The following is a 21,257-nucleotide window of genomic DNA, read 5'->3' as shown; positions in this document are numbered from 1 at the left end:
TTTTATATTGAATAATTATTATATTGTCCACTCAAAGTCCCATGCATAAGAGTCTTCCCCCAATTAAATACATCTAATATAGAGAAATTTCATTGGACTTTGTTTATTCACTTGTTATCATACTAGCATTGCACCAACATGACACCACCCATGGACAAGAACGTAGCCAGGAAAACATTTTGGGAGTCCAGACAACTAATATTGTCCCATAGTGGACCCAGTAAGGCCCAGAAAAGTTCTTGACCCGTTTCTTTGTTGAGAACGATCTTTCAGCAGTACATGTCAGTAGTACTGAATTATTTAAATAATAATAATCGTTTACTAAAAAAGGAATTGGAAATTTTGAGGGGGTCCAGACCCATTGGACTCCCTTGCTGGCTATGTCCTTGCCCATGGATCCTTCTATACCTTTCCCAAGAATATTAGTAGCCCAGCATGGTTGTTTACACAAGACGAAGGATCAAGATTATATTTGGTATTTTGGAAAAAACTATAGTCATAATTTATATTTATATTTTATACAACAATCAAAATAAATAAAAATACAGTATATACAAAATGCAATGACTTTTGTCCAAGATTGCTTGCACTAATGATCTTCTTTACCAGGTCCTGGACACTCCTGTTGAAGATCCTTCTCATCATCAAAGCTGTGGCCGCACCACACACAGTAGAGATGTGTTCTGCGTAGGTACAGGGTCAACATCTCTAACTTCTCCAGGACCTGCACACAAAAACATTATACAAGGTGCACTTGCAGGTAGGTACAGGGTCAGCATCTCTACCTTCTCCTGGACCTGTACACAAGAACATTATACAAGGTGCACTTGCAGGTAGGTACAGGGTCAGCATCTCTACCTTCTCCTGGACCTGTACACAAGAACATTATACAAGGTGCACTTGCAGGTAGGTACAGGGTCAACATCTCTAACTTCTCCAGGACCTGCACACAAAAACATTATACAAGGTGCACTTGCAGGTAGGTACAGGGTCAGCATCTCTACCTTCTCCTGGACCTGTACACAAGAACATTATACAAGGTGCACTTGCAGGTAGGTACAGGGTCAGCATCTCTACCTTCTCCAGGACCTGCACACAAGAACATTATACAAGGTGCACCTGCAACAAACTTAAAGATATAATATTCTAAACTTGAAATAAGAAAAATGTGTTTTTGCATTTTTGGTTACAGCAGAACTTGAATGTTCTTGAAAGTGAGAGAGTTTTCCTACCAACATCACAGAACGTGTAGGCTATTAATGCAGAAAGTATTTATTAGTACATTTTGATAAATACTGACTTTTCATCTAAAATTAAAGTTTTAAACAATTACGTAAATTGTACATGTTCATTTCTAGTTGAACTATTTTTAAACAAAGAAATCGGATCACACCATCGACAGAGAATTTTGATTTTGATTTAAAATGTTTGCTATGGGCTACTCATAACCTGCAAAAGACATTATCGGGCCGCATTCATCTTGCAGAAAAAGACAAGAGGGCTACTAAAGCCTCCTTCCCGTTTTAATGTTTTGAGTAACTTTTTATTTTACAGCATGATAATTTAAAGAATAAAAATACATTAAAAAAAAGAAATACATTTTTCAGCCAACTATCCTTAAAATATAGGAAATATCCTCTAACCTACCAAAGCAAGTTATATTATGTTAATGTGGTTTTGTTTTAAATTAGAAGGCTATTTTGTAATTTACTATGTCTGCCATAAAAATAATGTGTACACATTTTGACTGAAATAAAATCACAACACAACAATGCTAGTATTAAATATAGCACTAATTTACAAACCGTTTCTATTTCCTCAAATCACACATTATAACATAAAGCTGGGTCAAAAACATGCAAAGATAGTCTGAAAGATTCTACAAAATATAATAATTGTTTAAGATTTACTTGTTGCCAAAAATTAAATTAGACATATTTAGTAGATGAAAATATATTGTACAATTTTGTATTCAGACTTTTTATTGCTATAAATTACACATAATTATATTTATGACCCAACGGGTTTTGTATTAAATCGTATATTTAGTGTGTAATAATGTAATATGAGCGCATTTTAAAAATAAGTCATATATTTGGCCATTAAATACATATTTGTACAATAAGCTATGTCATACAGATACATACAAATAAAAGCAATCAACATATACAGATACAACTGCCTACCAAACATATAATATTACAAACTCTGCCAAAACATCACCAAAGAGTTATGTAACAGGAGGTTTGGGACCAAACCATCATGGAATCGTTTTTGATAATACTAGCCCTTTGACTGGTGAGTTATGGTTTTTTTCTCTCTAGGAGTGCCCTAAAATGAGCTATTTAATTAAAAAATGTTTACATGTTTTGGGTTTACTGCAAGAGAATTACTTTAAAAAACACCCAGTTAAACATTTTTTTGTGTATTTATATATTACACTCACATATTTTACACAATCAATAATTACACACACACCCACATTTAATTTACTCATGGTAAACACAACAAAATGTTTACAAATGATCAGGTATATTTAAAAATGATGTTACAACATAATATATCAGATATAACAACAGAATAATTGTACACAAACAGAAATAGAATCAGCTGATAACTTGGAACTGAAAAGAAATAAAACAAAAGAGTAACTGCAGCGATCTAGTGGGAACGAGGAGCACTATTTGAAAGTGTTTCAAAGAGATTATTCATCACCAAACATTATTTTTAAAACTGTTTAGCGCCATACCGCACGGCCATCGGGATTTCTGCAGGTGGCACTTATTGCGCTCCTGAATTCATTGTGGGATTACTAGTAAAAGGGCTAGTAAGTTAAACTGAATTTTGTTTCATATTTTACTATAGCCTGAGATGCTTACTGAAAATTCCACTTCCTCTTCATCAGCATGCTCATTTCCAACTAAATCTTCTTCACAATCGGATGTTGTTTCCTTATTTGATGAACCAACTGGATAATGTTGGTCCTCGTCCTTTTCATCTACTTCTTCTTCTTCTTCTCCTCCTTCTTCTTCTTCCTTGCACTCAGTAGGCAGTTTTTTTTCCGGCCAAAACCACGACTCTGCAGGTTCATCAATATACTGAGGGACAAAGAAGTTTTTGTTTATTAGTCAGCCCTTTTTATTTTTGTTCATAACTCAAGACTTTTTAAAGCTCAAATCAGGAAGAATAAACCTTTTTAAACAGCAGCAAAATTTTAACACTATTAGAGTCAGGAAAGAAACGTAAATATCTGTGAGGAGAGAGCTAATTAATGGTAGAGGAGGTTCCTTTTTGTGGCATTATGTCAGATACTACTAGCGCCACACAAAATATAAAGTTGTAAAGGAATTCTAAACCAAAGAATAACTTCTGATGACGTCAGCTGTTGCATACTGTACTGCAATGAACTGAATAGAAGTATTTAGTTTAGTTAAAACACACTGAAATGACATCATCAGATGTATAACAACCGATAATGATCAAATATTAATGCGCCATCATTCATTTACTCAAACCCACAATCAATATAACAAAATTAGATTTACATAAGAATCCAATTCTTTTATTGATATTTATTCTTGTATTTCCTAAACTCATATTCATTAAAAATTAGAAAACAGCACAATTTCCAACCTATCAGATTTCCAGAATTTACAAAATGAGGTATTAAGAATGCAAGATATCAATGTAAGATAAAAAACTGTACATTTCTGTATGTCTGATCACAGAAAATTTTGAGAACTGACCTAAAGACTTTGCATGAATCTCTATTGTTATATAAGCAACATCGAGTCCGATGACAATGAATGTAACTACATGGGGTTTGGGTGGGCGTTCGTGAACATTTTTACGTTGATTTTAGAGGTAACCTTGATGGCAACAAGGAAATTGCAGAATAAATCAATTTTTAATCACAACATGTGTAATGATTTGTCATTTTAACATAAGACATAGTAAAGTAACACATGTACCTATAGACTTCAAACTCTGCCCACAACCTCAGGAAAATCTGTTACACAATACGTGGTGTATTGTCCATCTTAGCCATGGTTTTCTTTAATTTTGCTCTTCTAAATTTGCTTTAATTTATTTTTCTCTCTTTCCCATACAATATACAAAAAATTGCTTATTAAAGGATGCAAATAAAGAAGAAAGGAACAACAACGAAACCCTAGGACTGGCATAAGATTAGAATAAAAGACCCAATATTGACTTTATTCAAGTGATTAGTTCCTTAAAGAGGAATGATTTATAGAACAACTGTAATTAGGATTATTTTGCTGGTGAGGCAAGAATAGGGAAGTAAAATACTTTTTTAAGATTAATTGCCTTAATTACTACCCTACTCAATACAATACAATACAAGTATCGGATGAGACCAAACAAACCAAAATTCCACACATCTTTAAAATTATCTTGCAAAAGATATTGAGTATTGAGTTTTAATTTTGAGTAAAACACACTGGAATTGTGATAAAGAACATATATGTAGTATAATATGTATGCAAACTTATAGGAACAACTAGAAGAATAGTAGTTTAAGTTAAATAGTAGTAGTAGTTTAAGCCAGAGAAGAGTGTAGTGAAAAGAAGGGATGATTTAAGAAAAAAGCATATAGAGGTAATCAGATGAACTGTGTGAAAAGAAATGGGTAAGATGAAAGAAAGTTAGACACTGAAAAGTGTTTTGCACCAAAGCTAAAAGTGGTAGCTTGTATACAATGAAAGTACCTAAGGTGACAGGGATGGTCAGGTACTCCCTTCGCACAAGATCGTCTTGGTCAGGCAAGCGAGAAAAAAAAGACACACTTAATATAGGTAGGTGGTAAAGCCATCAGAGATCGGTTTTACAGTAAAAAGAATAAATGGTATCTGAAATAGAGCCCTATTTAGAAAGATGAGGAGAGTGTGGAGAAACTGATGAGAAATAACATAGGACATATAACACAAACATTAGAATGTTATAGAAGAGACACATTTTATACATAAAGATAAAATGTTAAAAATTTCAACAACTGACATTTTTCACACAACAATAAAACATTGAGATGAAATCCACCATTGAAGACTACAATTCTTGAATGGATGATTTGGTTGGAAAGAAATAGGGGAGTAGATGGTAATTTCTCCATGTTATCAAAGAGTTAATATCCAGTCTTAATACTGCAATCCAACTGTTGGTTGGCCATTCTTGAATTCCCTATTCTCCTTAGAATCTCTTTTCCATGAGACTGAGAGCACCAGCTTCTGAACGTATTCAGAGCAGAAAATTATCTTATTTGACCTCTAGAACATGGCAAGAACTCTGTTATGAGTTTGGTTTTTATTGCATTGGAGATTTGGTGGTTGTATAGACTCCACTTTTGCAGACCAGCATTTGAGATATATTTCAGAATTCCTGGAGAGACAGAAAGACAAGAGAGGTAATAAGAAGGCTCCCAGATTGTAGCTTCACATAAAAAAAAAACCATGAAAAATCTTATGAAACATGATAGGAGACATAGTAAGTACACAATTTGCTCGACTGCAAATAGTAAAACTTCTATTTTGATTCCATCTTCCCTTTTGGACCAGTACAGTGCATCTCCAGGAGAAATTCTCAGGAAATCAGCCCCTAATGTTTGGAACGAGTATGACAAATCCTCCACTTAACCAATCCTACAGCACAATTCCATGATAACTTCAGTGAAGTAAAACATCAGACATCAGCACTATTCACTGTTAGTAAAGTCAGTCCTAGTCAAAAGGACAACTGTTATATTGTTCACCAAAATGGACTTAAAGCAGCTAAGAACTCGCTGGGTAGGTTTAAGTTCCACGACAATCATTACATAAAGAACATCTCAACATGTACATAAGCAAGGTGATTACTGTACCTCTTTAGAATCGAGCTCCCAACAAACTCTCTGGCATTTTATTAAATCAAATTTTGCCATTTTCTCCGCTGCTTCTTCCGCTTTTCTCGACCGGTAGTCATCTGTGTTCAGCATTCTCTCTCTGGCTTCCGCTCTGTACTTGGCCTGCAGCTTTGCTACTTCTGCTAGTGAGGCTTTCCGGCCCAGGCCCTGACGGTCTGATTTGACTTCCACTGAAATCGGTTCTACTCTACCTTCTCCTGTTGGTCAAACAGAAGAACAGTGTTGACTATTGTTGGACAAACTTTTATGTATCAACTATAGAGAAATTAATGCAATGATGCTCCCTGCGTTTTTTACGTTTTTCAATTACAGCTCCAACACTCCAAAGATTTAAAGAGATGTTTTTCCTGACTTCCTCATACTTCATGGATATATGACTAGCATTGACTTACAAAGATTTACCAAAGAGTTGTATTACTTTCTGCATAACTGGTGAGGAATGGGGGTGGAATGGAAGACATAACTTTGGTCTTATCAGTCAAGTCTATATAGGTAAATATTCAAAAGATTTCATCAATCAAATCATACCAAATACAGTTTTAGATCCTATATCAAAGGGAACATGCGTTATTTTTCCTTGCAATTTATTGATAGTCCTTTTTAATCAAATATTATAATTAGCATTTATTTATCATATTAATCTTTCATTCACAATTTACCCTAACACTTTCACTGCGGCTCTTTACTGAGTGACAATAGGTAATCCCTTTAAGACAGCAAACGCTCTTGAGCGTCTGCCGCAGTCAACATAGTTAACTACTCTACAATAACTGTCTAGCTGTAATATATAAAGCTAACACCTTCATTGCGGCTTCTTACTGAGTGACAATAGGTAATCACTTTAAGACAGCAAACGCTCTTGAGCGTCTGCCGCAGTCAACATGTTTAACTATTCTACAACTGTCTAGCTATAATATATAAAGCTAACACCTACTTAATAAATTACACAAATTATTTTTGAGTCAAGCTTCTTTATTCCTTTCATGAATATGGTAAAAGAAAAAACTGTATCCTTGTGCTGGGAAAAAATATTTTGTAATATTGATACAATCTTTAGAGTAATTGAATAATGTGTTAAACTATGACACTGTTGTAGTTATATAACATGTTGCTGACACATTTACTGCGATACGAGTTCTGACCCGACTTTAGGATAGTGGCAGTAGTAGTGAAGTACGTTCGCCGCAGTCAATATTCTAAAGAAGTTTTGAACAACTTTATTACATAATATTTTCTTGTATTACCAAACATAACTCAAAAATATTTAAAACATTAACGCTTTTAGATAGAACATATTTAAATCTTAAAGCATTTTATAATAACATAAAAATTACCTGATCTACCAAGTCCAGTTCCTGGTTTGAAACCGAGTTTTTGAAGCATTTTAAATCCCACATTGTCGCTATCCAAAGGCTTGCTCAATGCATCCTCTCTATTTACTGACTCCTTTTCTTTCATAGAGGGGTTGCGAATACGATTTTTTTCATCAGCTTTTATTTTCTTCACGGCCCTCTTGTGGTCATATTGCTGGGCTCGCCCCTTTATCAGCCCTGGCCGTATGTCATCCTTCCCACTGTAACAAGATCTTTAGCTGGACTAATAATCACTAGTAAATATAAGGGTAGGGAACCAGGACCTTAATTTGAATCCACTTTCATATTAAATACAAAGTGAACCTTGTCTAAACTAATTTGAAATTTGACGTATAAGAAAGAAAATTTGTTTAATTCAACTGTTAAGGTGATTGATTGAAACTGCAAAATTCATATTAAAAAAAGATTAGACATCAGATATCTACTGGAAACTTGTTTTTTTTTTATATAAATGGATATTTAAAAATCATATACGCTCCTAAAACCAACAACGCTAAAAATTGACAGTTAGGTTATATACAGGGTGATTCCGATAAGTGCGCATTTTTTCAGGGTTGATAGAGGATGTGACTATAAACATTTTTTTGTCCAATAAACATGTACAACACAGTACTTTTATGTTTCCAAGATAACTGAGAATTTGTGGAATACCACCTTGTAGGTAACACGTAGTGTTCCCTTTCAGATTTGACCAAATAATGCAAAGCTGCTGAAACAAAACTTTACATCCTTGGTAATAACACATAAAGAACTACATAATGTAAAAAAGATATGTGAACTATAATTTTTAAAAAATTACTGCAATATTCAAAATTTCTCCTGTTTGTGTCGATACGGGACACATTAATAATATTATTTTTTACATTCTTGTTTGCATGAATTGGTTATTTTATTTGTAATTATGAAGAAAAACACATTTAGTTTTAGTAGGATTGGTATTTCTGGCCGAACCTCAAAGGATACACTATGTGTGGCATACAAGGCGTTTAACAAATTCTCAATTTTCTCGGAAACAAAACAATTGCAACCCCATTTGGACAACAATTTTTTTTATTCACATCCTCTATCAGCCCTGTAAAAATGGGCAGTTGTATCGGAATCCCCTAGTATTTATTTACTTTAAAAATTTAATTGTTTGGGCTACATTTATGGGTAGGCACTATTATAACAATTTACAAATATTTATGCATTATACGACTTATTCAAATGATCAAACAATCTGAGTAATGATTCAACTTGGACACACATTATTTAATTTTATCCCTTACTGCACGGTTAAGTAGCCATTTAACTGTCAAGAAATTGATTTACGCTACGTGCAAAAGACTCCTAATATTACAATATTTCAAAGTTGAGCTTTTAAAATTTCCTTTTTTGTACGACATTAAGAGCAATAGATTTTGACCTCAGTGTGCAAAAGGCAATCTACTACACCTTTCCTGCCTAGGATATTTTGTTTGTGATGTTTCAAGTGTTTTAGATGATGTTACAGGAAACGTGAATGCCACTAACTTGTACGCTCTAATATTTTGTGCAAAAATTGTTTTCTAGTCTGAGCATTAGCGAAGGCTATCACTTGAGGGACTGGAAAAATTTCACTTCAGCCTGTCTGTCCACATGATATCTCAAAAAGAACTTATCTATAGACTTAAAAGTTTGATTTAAGTTTCATTTTGATATGGGTCAAATTGAGTTTGATAATGGTACATCCCATGGAATGACATGCACTATAATCAAATTCAGTGTTGCTCATAAAGAAAACAAGCTTCATGCAAAATTTCATGTATATAGCTCATTTCCAAGATTCTGCAACTTAAGCAACATTTGCACAAGGGAGAGATTTGAAGTACAAGACTACAGTTTACTTTGTTTATCCTTTCTAATCTAAGGTTGCGTGTGTCTAAGAGAATGTTACAGAGTTTCCATTAATCTGTGGCATGAGCACATTTTCCTGCAGTCTCCTGAGACATTTATGTTACTGGTATTTGTCCCATAAAATGTTACAGTGTTCCTATTTCAACACATCCCGTTACAGTTTTGCAATTGTTCAAACTGCTTTTCTTTTGAAGGATGAAAATTCTGGAAAAGTTTAGGCTTGTAGAACCTTCTCACAAAGCATAATCAAGCTAAACATATACCTGGAGATTGTAATAAACAAAATTTTAAAAGCTCACTCAGCTTTGATTTCTCATTATTAAGAGCAGCAATATTTTCATTTTAAACCTTTCTTTTAATACATATTGAAAAATACTATCATTAATAAAATTTGTTTTAAGCAAAATTGCTATCCAAAATTTATTTCTAGTTTGTCAATTTTATTTAACAGTTCTTACCTTTTTATAACATTATCGTTAAGATTATAAATAGCCTAGAACCAACCATCTGAGTGACGTCAGTCTTTTCTTCACATGATACGGGATTGTCTCAGAGTGCAAGTTCTTGGTATATTTAAGTCAATTAGTAGTTTATTGGTATCGTGTGTACTTAGGGCATACTTGCGTCATAAGTTCCCTGACTTAGTTAGAAACCTACGATATTTGGTAGTTTGATGAACCTTGCAGCTTTTGGGATCACATAGCCCATTCGGTAACGCCACAACAGTTGAGATAATTGTTCAATAATTGGTCAATAATTCTGCATCCTTCCTATCTTTCCTTTCTTCTCATATTTGGCCTGTATCTCTTTTCCCGTTGTTTCTATTAAATTTATGATCCTGTTAATGGGAAGAAACTGTAGTAATTGTATACAATTACACTACTACCTTTAAATACTTTAATACTGAGATATGTTATTCAAAAAGGTGGGAATATTCAATAGAAATATCTGTTAGGTGTCGGAAAGTTAATTTATAGAACTGTTTAAGCAGCATGGGTACATAGTACTCTTATTGACAATATCGAGTTTAAGTGTAATCTGGCCGGGTGGTCAGCTTTTAGCTATCAGTCAGTGGTTAGTGATAGTTGCTGCAACGCCCCTAATGATCAGAGTTGTTAGTAATCAGATTATACCGAAGTACAGGGAGAGGGGGGGGTGGAGGGATGTCATTAATAAAAGACTCTTAGTCTTTCAGGACTCAAAGGTTAAAGGACTTTGTAGCCTAAGCTCATTATTTTGTCTTATTTTGTAGTAGTAAAGATAGTGATTATAAAGCAGATACTATGCCTTAGGTTAGTTTCTGACTGACTTTCTGATATGATTATAGTATTAGCAATTTGGGATTACAGCTGGACCCAGGTAGGTAAACACCGCATTTCCGCACTTTCAGTCACCTAGTGCACTTCTTCAATCAAATTCAAATTTTTGTTATTTGTAATTTTATCCTAAATGATTAGTATTCATGGATTATAAACAATATATATAACAGAAAAATTATACCAAAAAATCATGTAATATATTGAAATTGTCGCAGAGTATTGCTTAGTCTAAAATGATAATGAATAACTTGTTCGGTGACTGATGGGACGGAAAATGGCAGGTGCCGTGCTGGAACCAACCCTATGCGTGTATGCAAGGCGACCTTGCTCTTAAGCCACAATAACAATTTGCTAATGCTAAAAAAAGTTCTAATAACAATTTTCAAACGTAGTCCTAACCCTAATCTTATTCCTAAAAATGAGCACTTCCTCCCAATGTCACAAAAGTCCCCATTCATTTCAAAATATAAAAGATCTACTTTAATTGGATGGTTTTGATCCTTCCCCTGGATCCTTCCTGTGGCTCGCCATCCAGCAGAATCCATCAAAGGTGAGATTATGACATCTTGGCCTCCACAAAACTTAGTTTGATAAAAACTCTTGACGTCATTAATGTTGAAACCACGAACCAGCCTAAAACAACCCCAAACTAATTAACTTTAAGCCGAGACACTAATTAATGAAATAAAAAGTACCTCACTAGAAGGGTTGACCACTTGCAAACATAGCAAATTCTTGGTTTAATAACTATTTCATATGCAAACTTAAATAGGAACTTGTGCATATAACTAGAAGAATTTGGCTGCATGGCTGAGACAGGCCAATTTTGTCTAACAACGGAATTTAGCACACTTCATGCTAGAAGTGGGTGTCTAACTCGGTCACATAAAGAATTCTTAGCACTCATTATGATTCTTTGATCGTACCATTGTGTATTATAAATTTATTATGATCGGTATCAGAACTTCGGGAATTTGTAACCATAACATGAGTAGTACATTCCAGGAGGTCTGATTGAGGTTCCTCTGGCCAGCAGTGTAGGTTGCGACTGCCCCCCACTGGCTGGTGACGAGGGCAAAACCAAAACATCCCTTTAGCTATCAGGTAATGGATTAAAATTCAAGAGGGTCTGACTATGTTGAGATCATTTTATAAAACAGATGATACAGTAGAACTTCTGAGGACGATTTTTAATGTTTAAAATATTTAATGATTTTCCTTACCATATACACTTCTATTATTTACAATGCAGCCTAAAGTAACATTCAATCCAACATGGCGGACACCCATCATCTAGTGTGAAAGTGATCCTACATTTTAGTGAAGTTTAAGTGGGAAAATCAACAAAGTACCAACTTAGCTGCACACCTATCAATACTTCTAAACTGTAAGTTTATTATCATCTATTTAAGGAACATTTAAATACCTTGAAGACAATAAAAATCCAAGAAAACTTTAAGTAGCAGCACGAACTAGATCAACAACTGCAACAATCTTTTCAAGATATATCACATAATATAACAAACTCAAGAACTTTTCAAATTAATTTTGCTATTTTATAGCACTACTGATATTTATTTCCACTGACAACAAGTAAATAAATAAGATAACAGGCTGAATAAAGCCGAACACAACAGTGACATCATAGCCAACACGACACTATCTACAGCACAATCTGCTAGAAGACAGATAGAGCCAGCTATTAGGTCAAGCAGATGGGAGTATTTGCTCGACACCTGCTGACAATGCGTCTGTGACGCTGACCTCAGACAACACGGCCTCTACTTACTGGCTGTCACAGCAAATACTTAGCTTGTAGCAAATCACTACTTACAGAGCATTATCTATGTTTTAAATATCTGACATTTTTATTTATCATTTTCTACTTTTACTTAATACAGACTATTTTTACTAAGAATTTTCCATTAATGCCTCTACTAAACTGACTCTGAAATGCCCACTAAATATCCATGTGGTATATGCAATATTGGAGTACAATATTCTGGTATTAAATGCAAAGGCCTATGTGCAAAATGGTACCATGCAGGATGCCAAAATATTTTAGAAAAGGATTTTAAAAAATGGGCCCCCCATGAAATTGAAAAATGGCACTGCGTGGCATGCAGGATATCCAAAACACCACCATTACCAAACCGAATTGTTGACTCAGAAACACTAAATACCTCAGACACCCTACTGGAACTAGAAATGAGTCTTATTGAAAACAACCTAATAGAAGGCTCTAACAGTCGAGAGGACGACCTCCAAATGGCTGCCAAAATAGGATCAGCATTAGTAGCTGAGAACGAATTGTTAAAATCAGAGAAACTAGCACTCCAAAACAAACTTATCAGTATGGAGGGGAAATTGGAAGAGATGGAAAACATTGAAAGCAAATATTTGACAAAAATTGAAAATCTTCTACAGTTAAATTCAGATATTCAAGCCCAACTTGAAAACGAGAAGAAACTTCGCTTAGAAATCCAGAATTCATCTGAGGATAACGACCTTAAACTGGGTCAAATGATTGATAACTATGCAAAACAAATAGTAGAACTAGAAAAAACCAACTCCATACTGCAAGAAAAAATTCAAAACACAGAAATAACAGCTGTAGTATGCAAGATCTCGTATTCACAGACATCTCCTATGGGGATGCCCAAATATATGAGACTAATCAAACCGCTGTACTATTGGAAATATCAAAAATGAACTCAAAGCTTGAACAAATGGAACTATCTATTAAGACCTTCAAGTGCATTTTGCCAAAAAATAAATGAGACTCTCGCAGGAGTCAGTCAAACCTGTAGCAAATTACTTACTTTATCTACAAAGACAACAAATACAGCTTCCTCTATTAACTCACCTATAACACAAGTCAGCCCAACTACAACGCCAGGAGTCAGCCAAACCTGCAGAAAAAACTGAACAATACCCTGACTACATCACCAACAGAAAAAAATCCATCCCCAACCTCAGGAGTCAGTCAAACCTGCAACCAAAAACTGTTTATACCTGCAAGGGCAACAAAGGCAGAGCCCACTATTGCCTTACCCACGACAGATGCAAGCCTAACTACAACGCCAGGAGTCAGTCAAACCTGTAGCAAAAAACTGAAGCATACATTGACTACACCACGGACAAAACAAAACCTTTCAGTGACAGGAATGAGCAAAAAACTGACTATAAAGACTAATTAGTTTAGTGTCTCCCTTCAAGTGGCAAAAGCTGCTGAAAAATCCAACATCCAGCAATCCTAACTACCTACAAACACTAATAGAATTTTACAAAGTGAAGCCACTCAAACTTCAACTCCCATAATTGTACCGGAATCTCAGCCAGAACCATATAAACATTTTTTAGTCCACATCTACCAGAAGCAGACCAAATTCAAAACCAGATACTTCATAAACTCAAACCTAAAAAAAGCCCCAGAAAAAATTGTATTATAATGCATCAAAACATTCGTGGACTTGATAAAAAGACTGATAGGCTAAACCACCTTCTAAGTAAAAAAAATCCCAATATCTTGGTCCTTACCGAACATGGCCTCAAAAGCAAAGAATTAGAGAGTACTAAACTCGAAGGATACTCTTTAATAGCAAACTTTAGCAGAGAAGACCATAAGCTGGGAGGTGTAGCTATTTATGCAGAGAACACTCTAGCAGACAGCACCAAAGAAACCGCTATATCCCACCTTTGTTAAGAGTTCTGCTGTGAAGCGGCTGTGGTGTCGGTAGAATTAATTGACAAAAACATACACATCCTGGGAGTATACCGATCACCCAGAGAAAATACAAGGGCTAGTATAAATGTTCTGTCAAACATCCTAGACTACACACAAGCACACAATAAACACCTAGTGCTGATCGGAGATATTAACATAGACAGGATGAAAAAAAACCATAGACAACACAATCTTAGAAACTGAACTGCACACACACAACATCAAAAGATTGCCCTTACTTGCCACCCGCATTACTCATGACACAGCCACCTCAATTGACTGTATATGCACCAACATACCTGAGTATAACATTGACACAGATATTCTACAAACAGGACTTTCTGATCATACTGCTCAGATATGTCAGATAAACGGCTATGAAATAAACACTCTGCCGCAAACTTCCTTCAAAAGACAATTCAGTCCAACCAACCTAGATAACTTGAAATCTCTTCTGATGAACCAAAAATGGGATACTATCAATCTTGCCCCTGATGCTGACATAGCTTACGATATCTTTCTGGAAGTCTTGAAATTATCCCTTGACATTGCTTGCCCCAAGAAGAAAAGTAAAACAAACAAAAAAACTTTGTGCTATGACAATGAGACAAAATACCTCAAGGATATTTTCTTAAAGGCACTTTACAAATATGAAATGACAGGAAATATCCAAAATAAAGCAGTTATGGTGGAAAGGAAAAAAATTATGACAACAAACTTAGAACCCTACGACAAAATGCAAACTCACACTTCATTGAGTCAGCTGCAAACAAAACCAAGGCCAAATGGACAGTCATTAACCATGAAAGAAAAGGACAATACAAAATCCCACGCAATCCAGTATTATAATAAATGACAAAGTCGTGAATAACCCATCTGAAGTTGCAGAACATTTTAACACTTTCTTCTCTCAAGTTGCTGAAACGACACTGAAACTTAGCAACCAGAAAACAGTTGGAAATCAGGATAACAATGAAAATGACCAGTCTATAGTAGACAACTGCCAAACTGTTTTTAACTTAGGCCCCACAAATTTCAGAGAAGTAAGAGCTGTCATCTATTCCCTTAAATCAAAACCATCCAGTGGAATGGATGAATATTCATCAAAAATTGTAAAATATTGTGCTGATGAGCTTATACCACCTCTAGTCAGCATAATAAACAAATCTTTCAGACTTGGCCAATTTCCTACTGCATTAAAACAATCTAAAGTGTATCCAAAACGTAAAAAAAGACCAACCACTGAAGTTCAAAATTACCGCCCCATTTCACTTGTTTCAACATTTTCAAAAATAATAGAAAAAGTAGTACTCAATAGACTTATGACCTACCTAGAGCAGCATAACATAGTTACTAACTGCCAACATGGATTTCTTAAAGGTAAATCAACAATATCAGCTATCATCAGCTTAGTAGAATACATAATTGACCAAATAGATAAAGGAAAATACATCTTTGCCCTTCTCCTCGACTATAGCAAAGCATTTGACTTTTTAGGACATGACCTCACATCAAAAAAACTTAAATCTCTAGGCATTACTGACATAGCAAACAACTGGTTTATGAGTTATCTGTCAAGGCGAACACAAGTAGTTGAAATACAGAACATTACACTTGGCCATAAAATACCTACCAGTCAAACCCACAACCAGTCACACATGGAGTGCCACAAGGATCAGTCCTGGGCCCAGTCATCTTTGTCTTATTTGTCAATGACTTCCCAGCATACATCCAAGATCACAATACCAACTGTGTAATGTATGCTGATGACACAACACTCTTAATAAGGGATGACACTGCAGAAGGAGTACATGCAACCGCCTGCAACTCCCTCTGTAAAGCACTGACATACTGCAGAAAAAATGACCTGGCTATAAATCCATAAAAAACAATACAAATTAACTTTAGTAAAAGAAAAGACTACATTCCAAAAATACCTGACGTAGAAATTGAAAACCATGTTAAATTCCTTGGAATCATCCTAGATGGAAATCTCGGCTGGACAGAGCATGTGGATGGCCCTTGCAAAAAAATCAGCATAGGTATTTATGCTGTTCGGCGCATAAAATGGATTGGAAACTTAGAAAATGCCAAAACAGCCTACTATTCATTAGTAGAAACCCATATGAGGTATGGGATTGCTTTATGGGGCGGATCCTCTGTTGGAAACCTCAACAAGGTGCTTGTCCTGCAGAAAAAAGCCATTAGAATCCTCGCTGACCTTGAACCTCAACAAAGCTGCAGACAAGCCTTCCAAACCCTCGGCATAATGACCGTCACTGCTCTATACATCCAAGAAGTAATTCTACATGTGCACAGCCTGGGTCTTCAAACAGGGAAAGATATCCATTCATACAACACTTGCCATGCAGCCAACTACGTTCTGCCTCCACATGGCACAGCAATTTATGGAGAAAAACCATCTTATATCGGCCGGAAGTTGTGGAATGCCCTCCCAGAAACAATGAGAAGATTGAAGAGGAGTGCCCTACCTACGCCCCTACAAGGAAAACTGCATGACATCCTAGTAAATCACTCATTTTATTCACTGGGCGAGTTCCTCAACGCCTGCAATGAAACATGGAGATTTCAAAATGTACCTTGACTTTTTTTTAACTGAAACACAAGTGTATTAACGTTCATCATCCATACTTATGTAATAATATTATGTGACTCTATAACTGTTCTTAATGAATATGTAAATAAAGAAGTTTGTCTATTGTCTAACATATCTCAGTATGAAAAGATTTAAAGGCGACAACCAATTTATGTAAAATTACCAAAATTGTTTTATAGGTGTAATTAGAACACATTGTATTAGACCTTGGGGATCAGCACTAAATTCATATGGTTGGCCTCTCATGTCGCCTGGCCATAATAGTGGCCTTGGCTGTTCTCGGCCAGAAGTCGGTCAGGTTCTTGATTTGACTACATCCTGTCATTCAGCTCGGCAGAGACAGTTGTGGTGGAGAGTGTTGCAATCTTTTGGCCAAATAAGTAATTACATTAATATTTCTCTAACTGCAACACATACCATAGCAAACAGCGTTTAGAATTCTTTTCATCAGCCAGTGTCACTGTAGCTGCTAGTGTATCCTATTTACTTATAAAAATACTAGTACATTTGGTGGAATGAAGTTCAAAATTACTTAAATTCCACACTACTTGGTACGTTTGAAAACAATTAAGAAAGCCAAAGGTCAAATACTGCCATTCAAATCTGAGTAAAAGTGATGTACATGGTTACCCAAGCGCAGAACACAGCCTGGCACTGTGAAAGGGCCAGCGAGCTGAGAGGAAAACCACCTGAGATTAAGTCCAAGCGAGAAATAATTTATAGCCACTTCTGAGGCCTCTCAATCGCAAAAGATTAATTAATAGATATATTTTAATTCATTAATTAATACACGTGTTATATTTATGGTATTTGGGCCCTTACAAAGTCTGATTTAACCTAAACTATAGAGGCTAACATAGTTTAATCCTAATTAAAATCGCTTTGACAAGATGTGATGTAATTGGGTATTCAATCTTATTAATGTGTTATTTAAGCCTTTGAGTGCAAAGAGCCAATTAGATTGTCATTACCGTTATATGCCAAGGGGCCATGAGCCGATCTTATCAGCATCGTCAATGGATACAAGTAATGCTGTGAGCCAATCTCGGGTATCTATGGGGATAACAGTAAATCACAAGTTTCATGTTATTAATGTATTCTGTTGAACAAAAATGATTTTAAGGGGTGTTAATCACAAATAACTTTGTTTTTTAATAATTTAAATGTAAATTTGTTGTTATATTTGTGTATTGTGTTTCCGTGATTTTTGTGTTATCTATGATTTTCAGAGTTATCTGCTCCGATAGCTTATCTGAGTGTTCGGTGGTCAGAACAGTTTAGTTATGCACCATCTACTGGTTCGTTCAGCCTATTCAACAATGGTGTCGACTCGTATTACTCAATCCCGGCACGTTAACTCTAATACAGTTAATTAGTTTTTAAAGTTTTTTTGCCATTTTCATTGCGGACTATGTGAAGAGTTAAAATATTGGAAAATTAATTTATTCCTTTTTAATTGGTCATCGTGTTTTTTCCGAGTGAGATTATAAATTCGTTGTGTAGTCGTGTGTTATTTTTAAATCAAGAAAAGCTATTTTTATGTGATCCTAAGTTACCCAAATTTATGTAAGTACATCGTATGTACATAAGTTATGGTTACGTTGGTTTCCTTGTTTATTAAACTTTTTTTGGTTTTTTTACACTATTTATTGGTTTGTTGAAAGTTTGTTTCTATTTATATGCATTATTTTCAAATTTATTTCTACCACAGCGGAAACGAGATTCATGTTATTAAACTATTGCTATTGCCCTTCTGAACAGAACAATATAAGGTAGTAGGGTATTAAAATGACAAATAATGAATTTCAGAACGTTCAAAGCGGAACTACTTTTCTTGCAAGATAGTAGGAAGTTATGTTTAGGTGAATTTACAATATTTGTGTTTTTTTCAAGATGAATTTCCTATAAAGCAGTAATAGTTGGAGGCATTCATGATCAAACCATTTACAATTTAATTTTTTATTGATAGGTAGGCTACTACCTTGAGGGATGTTTTTCGTATGTCACCATCAGCGCGGGCTGCCGTTTTGTCTGATATAAACTTTAATTCTTAGAAGGTCTACATTAGGAAAAATGTCTTTTATTTAGGTCAAATTCTCCTATTTCATCATTTTTTTATTATACGTATCCAAAAATGGCATTTAACGGCTGATGTCAATAGCAACCAATAGGAGGTAGATTTATGATCATAACGCAAGACACGTGTCACCCATACAAAAATGAAATACTACTCCGCACGAGAAAAATAGTTACACTTATAATGTTCTATAACTATGTGATTTGTCATTTCCATCCATTTAAACCTTATACTGTTTTGTTCAGAAGGACAACAACAATAGATCAATAATGCAAAACTCATATGTCGCCGGGTCGGCTGTTAACTTTACAATGATCCAATGTTGTTGCCATTGTTGTTTGTGACAAATGGTAAAGACCAATCTCATTGGTATCTGTTTATCTATTATTAGCAATCAGTGATATTATATTTCCAACTCTGGCATCAAATTAAAAGTAAAGAATTAGTAAGAATGAAACTATAATAACTTCTAATAAAAGTTTTCTTGAGATATTTATTGTTTAGCTAGTTACATAAACGTTTAGTGCATAATGTTACCATTGAAATGATATGTAATAAAAAAAGGATGGTATCCCTTCATATTAAGAAGTTATGAGTTTTTTAGTAAAAGCTTGTAAAAGTCAACAACTAGGCCTGAGGTGGAACTTCTCAGTACAAGTCAGAAAATGTTGACACTGCTCAGATAACACTGCCTCACATCTTATGCAATTTACTACCACATAATCTTTTGCCAAAACAATAAAATTAATACTGAAGTAGTTTAGAGTTCAATAGGTTATAACCTCTCCGTTGATTTTAGACAACAACAAGCAACTATAACAATCATTTAGGCCTATTCTTTTCCTAAATATTCATTCATCTTACATCATAAGTGAGTATTTTCCTGCCAAATTCAAATAAAACAAAAATACACTTTTTGTACACAAAACAAATCTAACCTATTCTTACCAAACACTCTCCAAAAAGGCATCTGACATATAATCGAAGTCTTCCTCAGAAGACATTATAATTTATTTATAAACAAAATTTAATTTATAATAATTAATTAAATACAAGTTTGATTCAGAGGCAACAAAACAAACATATTCGTATTCGTGTTCAACTACTGAAGAGAATGGAGATCATGAAAACAAAACAATATCAACCCCCCTAATTCCTGTTCAAGCACTGAGCCTGACTGAGCCAAGACCTAATAACTTGAGTAGAGACTGTCTAACTTTGTATACTGTAATAGTGTATGGACAGTGAACATAGGATCAGAGTAAAGGGCCCGACGCCCGATACACTAATTGCGAGTCTGACTCGCGATTCTGGCTTGCCGATCCTGACTCGCGAGCCAGATTTGGCGTTAATTCACCATACACCCCACGTATCTTTCTCGTCCCGTTTAGTTGATAAGATGAGTCTTTCGAAGCAATTTGTAGCAAGTTTTTGTGTTAGATCAGTTGGGTGCATTTAGGAAGGAACGGAAGAAAAGGGGAATGTGGTCAAAGAATTGGTTACTGAATTATAGACAGAAATTTAGTCATATGAATTTGTTGAATTTTATTGAGAATGATAGTCGTAATGACTATCAGAACTATTTAAGGATGTCTAAATAAAGCTTTAACATGTTATTGGACAAGGTTAAACCATTTATAACGAAAAAAGACACCATACTGCGGAACGCTATATCACCAGAGGAACGCCTCACAGCTACTCTCCGTTTTCTGGCTACCGGACGGTCGTTTGAAGACCTAAAGTTTTCTACAATCATATCACCTCAAGCATTGGGCAGAATAATACCAGAGACCTGCAAGTCTATCTATAACACTTTGAAAGGAGAATACTTGAAGGTAAGAATACTGCATAATATTATCAAATAATTATAGTGTTTATTCTAGTTTTGAACACATACTATTATGTAGTAGTGGATCATACTATTTAGACGTAAGTCTTAGGTCCACCAGTAGCAAACTACTGTTTTTGATCCAGGACCATAGTCGTCTGGTCTTTTCTTCCAAGTGGCGGCACTCTGTACATTCCCTCCATATATTTATGCACTTACGATCTGTATCATAGTAAAGAACCTGACTATCTATTAGATATAAGTGCATGTGCAACTAATAGTGTAGCGTGTGAAGTCATATAGACATATCTCGGGTAATTTCCTGAGCCTCTGCCACGGACTTGGCAATAATTTGAAAGTCTTGTCGGATCTTATTATATAAAATGTTTTGACTGATTCTCCGTTTGACCAAAGCTCTCCAAGAAATATTTCACATTCATTTCGCAATGAAGCGAAAACTTCCGTTCTTTTCAATTTTGGAAGGATAAAAGGATTCATGCTCAAGATAGTCATTTATAACTTTA

General features: G+C 35.0%; 1 protein-coding gene across 3 annotated transcripts; it reads right to left on the bottom strand.

Annotated features, from left to right (window-relative positions):
- Positions 1–496: 496 nt before the first annotated feature.
- LOC124359979 (G patch domain-containing protein 11) lies at positions 497–20,103 on the bottom strand. 3 transcript variants are annotated; one of them, XM_046813192.1, is made up of 5 exons: positions 19,854–20,095; positions 7,252–7,490; positions 5,876–6,114; positions 2,880–3,098; positions 497–724 (listed from the first exon to the last, which is right to left on the bottom strand). In XM_046813192.1, exons 1-5 carry the CDS (start codon positions 19,907–19,909, stop codon positions 590–592), a joined length of 888 nt encoding a protein of 295 aa, XP_046669148.1. In that variant the 5' UTR covers positions 19,910–20,095; the 3' UTR covers positions 497–589. The 3 variants fall into 3 exon arrangements, with proteins under 3 accessions (XP_046669148.1, XP_046669147.1, XP_046669149.1); XM_046813191.1 differs by lacking the exon at positions 497–724 and adding an exon at positions 767–943 and having other exon boundaries at positions 19,854–20,103; XM_046813193.1 differs by lacking the exons at positions 497–724; positions 19,854–20,095 and adding exons at positions 767–943; positions 10,964–11,098.
- Between the last annotated feature and the right edge of the window lie 1,154 nt (positions 20,104–21,257).

This window comes from Homalodisca vitripennis, chromosome 4 (genome assembly GCF_021130785.1).
Source record: "Homalodisca vitripennis isolate AUS2020 chromosome 4, UT_GWSS_2.1, whole genome shotgun sequence".
Lineage (NCBI taxonomy): Eukaryota > Metazoa > Arthropoda > Insecta > Hemiptera > Cicadellidae > Homalodisca > Homalodisca vitripennis.
Note: the sequence above shows the minus strand (reverse complement) of the source record. Positions and strands in the feature narration are given on the sequence as shown.